We start from the raw sequence: 10,754 nt of genomic DNA, 5'->3' as shown, positions 1-10,754 counted from the left end.
ACAATCATTTCATATTGCTAAGATACGGTAACAAAATCAATACAAGTTGATTGTAACGATGTATATTCATATTGAGTCGCAATCATTGAAAAAAGGGAAAGTATACAAAAGACAAATAACGCACACTAAATAGAATGTGAACGCAAATTACAAACGGTAAATTAATTTATTAAATTTAACATTTGATCTCTGCTAACGTATTAAAGTAAGTTCTGACGTCATCATTTTCAAGATCGATTAAAAAGTAGGGCACCGGAATTAAGTACACAATTCACGATAAATGTTAGCATCGTGAGCGGAATATACTGATCATGGAGGTATTATACATCCATGTACTGATGACATAGTTCCGCGTAAGTAAGTTCTTGGCCACCTGGTTCACCACCTATATTCATCCAACAGCGCTGCGTGTCTTAACATACGGAATGAAGGTGTCGATGTAGTCTCAAGGGACAGTTTTCACGCTAATTACCGTACGGTGTTTATGTGCGATGCGCGCAGAAGAAACCTTTTTTTGTGATAGGAAGGCATGCGCAATTCGGTCGCGAAGCATTATAAAGTATAATTTATGTTATAATTCAGTAGACGTAAAGTAAAATAAAAACAGTTTCCGCACAAAATGTCCGACATATGACTTATTGAATTCAGTCTCCGATGACGCGTGCTAACTATACAGCACAATAGTCGGATATTGTATAAAACATTCAGCACAATAAGACGTATAATTTAAACATGGATCAATTTCCACGGTTCTTCGATTTGTTTTGTCATAAATTGAAAGGAAGTAATTCGATTAGGTACTAATTATTATTACCGTTTCTGTCGTCGCGGTTAGAGCGATCTTTTGACGACGCCACGCGAATACGCAACTGTTGAGCACATAAGTAATTCTGCGCACGCATAAAAGGTCGCTATTATAGAGTTACATGTAGGGGTTTGGTCACAGGAGAAAAAGAAGCGAGAAACGAGAATATGGCCACGCGAATACGCAACTGTTTGAGTACAAAGTCATTCTGCGCACGCCAAAAAGGTCGCTAATATAAGGTTACATGTAGGGGTTTGGTCACAGGAGAAAAACAAGCCGAGAAACGAGAATATGGCCACGCAAATACGCAACTGTTGAGTACAAAAGTAATTCTGCGTACGCATAAAAGGTCGCTATTATAAGGTTACATGTAGCGGTTTGGTCACAAGAGAAAAACAAGCCGAGAATATGGCCACGCGAATACGCAACTGTTGAGCACAAAAGTCATTCTGCGCACGCAAAAAAGGTCGCTAATGTAAGGTTACATGTAGGGGTTTGGTCACAGGAGAAAAACAAGCCGAGAATATGGCCACGCGAATACGCAGCTGTTGAGCACAGAAGTCATTCTGCGCACGCAAAAAAGGTCGCTAATATAAGGTTACATGTAGGGGTTTGGTTTGGTCACAGGAGAAAAACCAGCCGAAAATAAGGTCACACTTGAGTGTCAAAAATGCTTCATTGCGGGGTAGCACACAAACCAAATGTACAATGGAGACATTACTTTTCTTCTTCCCACTAATACCAAATTACCAGAAGCAAAAACAATACAGTATTTGAAAAACTCATTCTTTATTACACAATATTAGTTCGACATTTAAAATACAAAAAAAAAAGAAATGTGCTACCTAACTACAAATGAGAAATCATGTGATTCCTTAAATACCAGTATTTATGTCAAACGCTTTTATACAATTTTAAACTTGGTATGTAATTGTCATTTTGTGTTATCTTTTTGCCCTTTCATTTATGCATATAAAATCATTTTTTAAACAAATTAATTACAACCCATTAGAAAGTAATAACTTAATTGTTTCTTCGTTACATCTGCTTTTCATTTAAACAAATGTAATAGTAGTTTTAGCATTGTTGACCTGCCAGACGTTGAGTTCCTCGTACGCCTCGAGAGCCTCCTCAAATTGATTTGGCGTGAAGCCTTTTGCCAGACATGAAGCGCTCGCCTCTGTGTATTTGATTCTCTTTTTCTGGCTCTCCGTTGCCATGTCACGCAGGATGCCAAATATGACATCTTCTGACCTTTGTTTTCTGAAAATAATTTTTTCATTTGTTTTGTTAAAATCAATAATACTGACAGACTATCTTTGTCATCAAAGGATTCAGGTGAAAGATATCGATTCTGTATATTATGATGTTATAGTCATACCTTGTGGTCGCGTCTTGTTGACCTGTGAGGGAGTCCTTTGACATTTCCATCAATCGCATCGCTTCATTCACATCTTCCTTTTCGACAACATCAACTAATCGTAGCCTTGCCTATAAAAAAAAACACACAAAGCATTTTAAATATTAATATATGTTGAAAATAATATACTCATTCTTATCAGTCTTTCACACTGTAGGTCATTTTACACAGAAGTATGTCGCAATGGAAAATTACTAAGAGTATTTATTTGATGTTTTGTCTTTGAACTTTAACCTATTCAGTCCAGGTCCCTCCATGTTGATATTTATCAAATCTTAAGCACCAATGAACAAATAAAATACAACATACAAGAGCAGTGGCGAGTCGTAGAATAGCGAGTAGTGTTCTTGGCGACGTGAACGTTGTATCTTTGCTGTTATTCCTCGCTTCCTTGCGCATTTCAACGTAAGCACCCGTGATGTATTCACTGAGGCCTTCTGGGATTACAGACTTCTTTTTCTTGCACAGTGCTATGTAGCGCCTACAATACAATATCATTTTATTATAATACATATCCGTATATAGGAGAACCACTAATACTAATTTTTATTTTTCTATTCAATATTTTACCCAGAGGCTCTTCATATTTTAAAAGAGAGCTTTCATAAGTTTACAAAATGGAAAATAATATTAAAACAAAATTTAAAATAAATTACAATTGTTTAATTTACCTCATCAGACTCATGTCCAATGGTTCAAACTGTGATGGTGGTTGCTTTTTGTGCTGATGTACAAATGTAATATGTTGAGCTAGCCTAAAAAAGAAACACAACAATTAAACAGGACAGAAAAACAGTTTTTGTTTACAGATATAAAAATAATACAATTAAAAATTTCAAGAAGGAACTACAGTATTATTATCTAATTTATACCAATTATAAGAGGACACTAATTATAAGAGGACACCAATAATAAGAGGACACCAATTATAAGAGGACACCAATAATAAGAGGACACCAATAATAAGAGGACACCAATTATAAGAGGACACCAATTAAAAGAGAAATCATTCATCTAAACTCAGCCTGTATAAAATATTACTAACTATAAATACAGGATAAATTTTAATATAGAGACTGCAAAATAATTAAAATTAATAAATTTTCATCCCAAGAAACTAACCTTAAATCATTTTCTCTGTCTGGTTTATCTTGTATAAGCCATAAAAGGTCAAATCTTGACAACAATGCAGCAGGCAGCTGGATATTATGTTCAATAGACTTCTTTGGATTGTAGCGCCCGTAGGCAGGATTAGCAGCAGCAAGGATCGACACACGAGCATTCAGAGATGTCATTATTCCAGCCTACGAAAAACACATTTATCACTTATATTGCAACAAATTATTGCAAAAACAACTTTGTGTGAACTTTGTCATAACTGTAAAGCTCTGTCTACATTATCAAACGATTTGCGACAAAAAAAAAATGTTATGTGCCCATATATGGACATGATATCATATCACTATCATATTTGGGCATATCACTACCATATTTGGGCATATCACTCTTTGTTACCAAACTAGAGATAGTGTAGACAGAGTTTAACAATTTTACAGTTTTAAAAGTCATAGGTGTTATAGTTTTTATTTTGTTTACCAAAAGAAAAGTTGATTATCTGATTGGCTGATGTGATGCAACCATGTCATGTGGTTTATTTCCATGACAACTAGTTTTTATAGTATGTCTATTAACTACCATAACTGTACTAATTTTGTTCATACACATCCAACAGTGAGTAACTAGCCAATTACAGGATGGATAAACTATTTTATAATTTATCATGCTTATAAACTAAGTCTCATTTGAGGCTTAAGGAGTTGAAAGAGCCGTGAGTTACAACCCTGGCATTAGGTCAGGATTGAACCATGGACATTGGGATTGGAAGGCAAGGATATTAACCACCAAGCTACAGCTACAACCTTTGATGAAGTTACCTTTGCTATGGAGATGGTTTGTTGTTCCATGACCTCGTGAATGGCAGTACGATCAGCCTCCATCATCTTGTCAAACTCGTCGATGCAACAAACACCCTGATCCGCCAACACAAGAGCACCGCCCTCAAGCACCATCTCACCAGTCACTGAATCCTTCATAACGGCTGCAGTGAGACCAACGCCAGATGACCCACGACCTGTTGTGTACTGACCTGAAAAATTGAGTCACATTAGATTACATATATTATATGTATTATTTGATATTAATAATATAAAATCTTTAAAAATATCAATTTAATATTTTTATTTTATAGCTCCACAACAATTTAAATAAAATAAATATAAACTTACTTCTTGGTGCTAGTCTGTCTATGTATCCTAGCAACTGACTCTTTGCTACACCAGGATCTCCCATCAAACAAATATTTATGTTTCCTACAATATTGATTAAAATTTGGGTTAAAAAAAATTGGTTTCTTATGAATATCAAATAAAGAGCACTCCACTTTAGGTTCTCGGTATGTAACAATTCTAAAACTGTGCGAAACCAATCATTTTAATAAATCTGTTTAAATAACCTCACCTCTAATCTTCATGCCTTGCGGTGATTGGTCGACACCACCAACAAGCAGTAACAACAACGCTTTCTTCACATCTTCATGTCCGTAAATTTCTGGTGCAATGGAAGAAGCCAACTTCTCATAGAAATCATCCTCTATAAAATAAATTTATAAGTTTACATTATTATGTATCAATTACTGAAAATATGAACATTTTGTTTATGGCTAAATCTAGTATTTTTGCAGTTAGTTTAATCGTGTGTAAAAAAGAGATGGTCTTCCATCCGTTTTTCCCTGTCAAAATACACTACCTGCAATTTGGGCAATTTCTTCTTCGCTAAGATCTGGCATATCATCTTCTCCTTCTGTTGTTTTGTTCATTTTTTCAATACTCTGTAAAACAAGACATTATAAATAAATTTAAATTAAAGTATTGTCCCCCAAAAACATAAAAAATGAAGATTAATTAAATCAGACTTTGAATATGTTATTTTGTAGTTTTAATAAAGTTAAAGTTCCATAGAAAAAAAAAATGTTTTCACTTATAAAATAACAAAATAAATGGTTAAATTCAACCAAGAATCCATGGCTGGCAGTCAATTTTTTTCAGGTAAATACATTTTTTTTCGATCCAATTTTTGGTCAAAGTGGATAACTATTAAGTTACATTAAAATGGAATATTCAACAAAATTTTTTTTTTAAATATTTGCTCAGGGGGACAATACATCTTTAATATACATATAAATTTGTTTTCTAAATTTTTTTTCTAGAGTTTTTTAAAATTATTATATTCATATACAAATATTGTTTGTGATTGAAAGATATTGACATGAAATATGGAAGGCAAATGGTGACAAAAAACCTACATGTGCATCGATGTATGTTTCTGAGAGTAGTCCCTGTGTCATCTGACCGAAACCAACCTTCAACATTGGTAAAAATACCTAGAAACAGACGCTAAGAAAAACAACTTATTCTTCTGTTTTTGTTCAAAAATGTATATTTAGTTTACAAAACAAAAATATGGGTACAATAAAAGAGTTGAACCGAGAACTAAACTAGAATGTAAACTTAGATTCCCGTAATTTCAAAGGATACTCCAGTTATGCTGACATGATCTCCTGGCTGGCACTTGCGAGTTGTCTCACCACGTACATGGATAGTCACGCTTCTTGGAATGTTGCCAACAGGAACCTGATCGCTGTTTTCCTGTACTTTGACCTCTTGAAATTTTACGAATTTGGAACCTCGAGTTTGGAGGTAAAGGCGACCACCAGATCTGAAACGCAACAAAGATTTAAAATCAGATAAAAGCTATGATTTTTGTTTGCTTCAAAAACTAAAGTTCACTTTTAAAACAGTGTTAAGCTCTGTCTACACTATCAAACTTTATGTGACAAAAAAAATGTTATATTACTATTGGTTGGTGACAAACTTACTTATTTGTGGTACAATCTTGACTTGGGCACATTAGAAGAGGCATGAAGGTTGGTGAATTGATCTGCAAAAAAAAAAAATTGTAATCGATAAAATCACAGATGTAAACATCAATGATAATTCAAATGGATCCTTCCCACCATATTAGGACTTTATTCAAATCCGTTATTAGGTTATTTAATCTCAATTTGGAAAAAACAAATTGAAATAATTTTGTTTTTGAATTTCTCCAAAAGTCAACGGAAAAGGGACTAGTGCAGTACACCAATTTATGTAAGAATAAATAAAATGCTAAAAATATAGTACATACCAGTTGGTAGGTCTCGGAACCGCACTGATCACACGTGTACGTTGCCACCGTCATCCTTGGCTTCACTTCTGTCGTACGTGTAACGATTCCTCGTACAGCCACCAGCTTTCCGATCTTCTCTGCTTTGACATCGCGTATAGTGGCTGGCTTCTGCAGGGATGGTGCTTTGAAATATACCTCACTTTAAAAAATAAACATGACAGATTAACAACTAAACCCATGATAAAAGTTGAAAAGCTAGCACTAGCTAGTATAAAAACAGTATCATTGTAAACAGAATTTCTCCAATTAAAACTCTGCATCGCTGTTACAAGAGCATAATGATATTTACAACAAGTTTTCGCATTTTGGTGATAAATAATTTATTTTAACAAGAGGATTTATAAAATTCTGATGGGAAAGTAATGAATATTATATAAGAATTTAAACAGGAAAACTAAGAATAAACTAATATGCTTTTGTCTTCCTGCGTGTATACTTACAATCGACGCATTAATTCTGGTGGGAACTGATTTTTAGGAGCTCTTTGTTCCGTTGGATTTTGTCCTCTAATTCTTTGTTCCATTAAAAGACGATGTTCAATGTAAACATCCAGAGAATCTTTGACTACAGCCTAGGTTAAAATAATTGTACTTTTTAAAAAGTTAATCAAAATCATTTATCTCATTATGATCAATAGTAAGGGTCTTCTTATATTGTTTGGAGGTTTGCATGGCGAAATCAAATGTTAATATAAGGTTTTCGGTACACCACTTATATCTAGTTCCGAAAAGAACTGTTGAGATTTTCGACGTTTCGATCAATATACTTTGATCGTCCTCAGGAGTGAGAATGCAGAAAGTGGAATATAAGTGCAGTAAGGGTGGGACTGGTGTGAAAGCTACTGATATATGTTGTTCCGCAAACTTTAAATCAACCAAAGGTTTTATTGTTATTGCATCAATTGCTATTTTGTCACATTTTTGCGTGCTTATCCAATTATTTTACTTTTACAGTTTTGTGGCTACACATTTTTAAAAACATGATAAAAAAGACAAATTGGTACGCTAAAGAAAGAGAAAAGACAATTTTTGTCGATATATTAGAGTTTTTAGTTTTCTTGTCATGTCAACAACTGTTCAGGTGGTCAATGCTTAAAGTAATTTTTACTTATTTTGATCTCCTTTCACACATTGTCTTTTTTTTTTTTTCTAAAGTATAAATATCTGTTCTTTTTTGTTCAATGTGTGGAAAATAAATAAATAAAAAAACAAAAACATTATACTTTAGCCCCACCCACCCTTTTCAAAAACTGAAAGGATACCATTTACACTTTACTCACAATACATTGTCTTCACACACAATTTTACAATTACAACTTTATAACTGCACATAAATAACTTGGGTGAAAGAAATATAGGTGTGTGTTGCCATATTAATTAGCTCATAAAATTATGGATTAATGTGCGAGCAAAATTTAATTTTTTTTTTTGCGCTTACGTCTTTATCTTTGTAGTCTGGCAACATTTCCTGAATTGCGTCTGCAAATATTTTGATGTAGCGACAGGTGTTGTCTACAATCGCTTCAGCCAGATCGGGATCATGTTCTGCAACATCGTCCACCTCTATCGTCATTGCAACCTCTTCTCGATGCGCAATCTTGGTCTGTTATCAAAATAAACAATACAACTATTAATTTATCATTAGAAACTAATGAACATTAATAATATTATATTTATAAGGCTAGTAGTAGTAGGCCTACAGTACAATACTAATGTTAGGCCTAGGCCTACTAGGCTATATCTTGATTGAACATATAAAAACATTCAAAACCTACCAATGTGTTAGCATATTTAAAATTCTTGCCGCCACCTTTTCCTAAATCTGTGTGGAACTCTGCTAGAAATGTTCTTGCTGTTTCTGTGTGTGTAAGAAAAAAAAAATCCTTTCTTTCATTTTTTATTTATTTGTAAAATATTTACAGTGAGTGATATAAAATTTTCCTAGGCCTAGGCCTAGACCTATTTTATAATCATTTCTGAAAATATTATAGGCCTAGCCTACTAATATATACTGTAGCCTCAGCGTAAAATTCCTAGGCTAGGCAGCTAGGCAATCGGCACCATTTTTGGCACAGCGAAAGCCGCCAAACAGGTCAGATATTTTCTTTAAACATAAAGAAAAAGGAGAGAGAGCGAGGTCAATAATGGGCTAAACCAACAAAAACAATACTTTACGAACCTTTATCATCGGCATAATTTCGTGGTGCCATTTTCTACTGAATAATTTCAGATACCAACTCGTTCAAATGTATGTATTCGTATCTTTTATTCTGTAAAGTTAATCAATGTTTCTACTTCTGTTCTGGCTTAGCACTGTCGTCGAACATAAACTTTCCGAGAGAGTACAAACATTGGCGCGAAATAGTATCACGTGACGATACAAACCAGCTGGGATCGAGAAATCTTCAATGGATTTTAAATATTATAGAGGGCGCTATACGATTATAAAAAATTTTTACTTTTCAATGATAATAAATGGGTAAATAATAATATGCGTACAGACAATTACTTGTTTATTGTTCATGATTTATTATCAAACAATTTATTTCTATAAACACACACCAATATTTTACATACTATTATTTACTAAACAACGATACCGTCCTAGGCATATTGCAGCTGTGAATCAGATAAATTCTTAAAAAATATTTAAATCTCAGAGATTGCCAAGTGCCAGAGGGGATACAAGTCTGGATAATCTTTTATTAAATTGATATTATTAATATTCTAAGATGTGAGAAAGACCTTTAGACCATTATTACAATATTTTATATAGGCCAACACATTGTAATTAAGTTGATTATCACTATATACATTCTACATCAGCTAAGTCATCTTCAATATGTAGTTTTTTTAAATTCAAATTTATACAAATAGATATATAATAATATAATAAACCTGATATACAAAGAAAGGCATTGCGAAACAAGGTGATAAGATATATTGGAATTATATAAGAAAAACCACACACCATTTAAGAACATGATAATATATACAGTACATTGTCACTCTCTGACTGTCTTCTACTCACATAGGTCCAGTTATTGGGAGCTATGGGAGCTATTTATATGGTAGTCTTTTTACTTCTCTTAAACAAATATGAGATTCTACATAACCCACTGTACTGTGTTTAATTAAATAATTATACAAATATAATGTACTATTCTGGAATGTTTAAATTCTAACATAACTAATATCTTATTTTAATTATTTCATTACTTATAAATATTTTTTTTTTATTATTTCATTCAATTTATGTTTAAAGTTAAAAATATATGGTATTTTATCATCATAATATTCTAATAACAATTCTCCGCTAAAGGTCCACTCATAAATTTTAGAGTACTTTATATTAAGTTGATACTTCAAATATCACTAGTCAACGCAAAATGGTCTATCCCCATGTCATACATTTCAAAAAAACTTTTAAATATTCTAAATTACCAGTACAAAAAATCCTATAAACATCAAATTAATACAAAAACAGGGATAAAAAACAATATAAATGCTTTAAATTTGAAAATGAATACTTACCTAAAAAACATACAGATTGCGTTTGGGTTTTATTCTAATATTTATGGAGTGATTAAAATAACACTTATTTTTTATGGAATGTATTCATGACATGTATTAAATATATTTTAATAAATATATAAATATATTATATAATGATCTTGAAATATATATTGTAATCACCATCACGTTATAAATATATAACTTAATACAATTTCACATGGAATGCGTTTACTACATAATAGGCTATCTTTACACATACACGATGGAAGACACTGCACTGGTACTGTCATAAGTAAATTAAATTATTAAAAAATTAATTAAAAAACTATTATTGTGTTGTTATACAGTAGAACCCCTCCTTTGGTGAACCCCCATTCAGGGGACAACTCTATTAAACATTCACTCTCTAACAAAATGAACAAGTTTGTATGTTTTAACACATAAGCCAAACTCTATGCATGGAGGTATTATATATACCTACATTCTCTTTTCAAGGGACACCTCTACTAAGTGACACTTTGTTGGGCCCCAAGGGTGTCCCCTTAATAGAGGTTCTACTGTATGGTAGAATGATTACTTCATTGCATTTATTATCCTGTATGTATGTATGTTATAATATTATTGTGGAAATAAATTAAATTGAAATTGCTAACAATTAACAATGTATGTTGCAATTCTATGTTACTGGGTTACATTGTTGCTATCATCCATTTCTTTTTTTTTTCTTTTT

General features: G+C 32.7%; 1 protein-coding gene across 1 annotated transcript; it reads right to left on the bottom strand.

The window, feature by feature from the left end:
* Positions 1-1,577: 1,577 nt before the first annotated feature.
* LOC144843702 (DNA replication licensing factor mcm7-like) lies at positions 1,578-8,842 on the bottom strand. The gene is made up of 17 exons (XM_078700594.1): positions 8,688-8,842; positions 8,284-8,366; positions 7,947-8,111; positions 6,950-7,080; positions 6,468-6,648; positions 6,160-6,221; positions 5,819-5,999; positions 5,587-5,664; positions 5,031-5,112; positions 4,743-4,874; positions 4,511-4,594; positions 4,160-4,371; positions 3,348-3,529; positions 2,897-2,980; positions 2,535-2,706; positions 2,187-2,296; positions 1,578-2,068 (listed from the first exon to the last, which is right to left on the bottom strand). Exons 1-17 carry the CDS (start codon positions 8,716-8,718, stop codon positions 1,861-1,863), a joined length of 2,178 nt encoding a protein of 725 aa, XP_078556720.1. The 5' UTR covers positions 8,719-8,842; the 3' UTR covers positions 1,578-1,860.
* Between the last annotated feature and the right edge of the window lie 1,912 nt (positions 8,843-10,754).

This window comes from Antedon bifida, chromosome 5 (genome assembly GCF_963402885.1).
Source record: "Antedon bifida chromosome 5, ecAntBifi1.1, whole genome shotgun sequence".
Lineage (NCBI taxonomy): Eukaryota > Metazoa > Echinodermata > Crinoidea > Comatulida > Antedonidae > Antedon > Antedon bifida.
The sequence above is the reverse complement of the archived record's forward strand: the minus strand, read 5'-3'. Positions and strand labels throughout refer to the sequence as shown.

Excerpts from the sequence above, each read along its gene's own strand:
- LOC144843702 (XM_078700594.1), bottom strand. The coding sequence starts at position 8,718 with ATGGCACCACGAAATTATGCCGATGATAAAG. Across the intron at positions 8,367-8,687 it reads AAATTATGCCGATGATAAAG|AAACAGCAAGAACATTTCTA; the intron begins GTTCGTAAAGTA and ends TTACACACACAG. Across the intron at positions 4,875-5,030 it reads AGAAATTGCCCAAATTGCAG|AGGATGATTTCTATGAGAAG; the intron begins GTAGTGTATTTT and ends TTTATTTTATAG.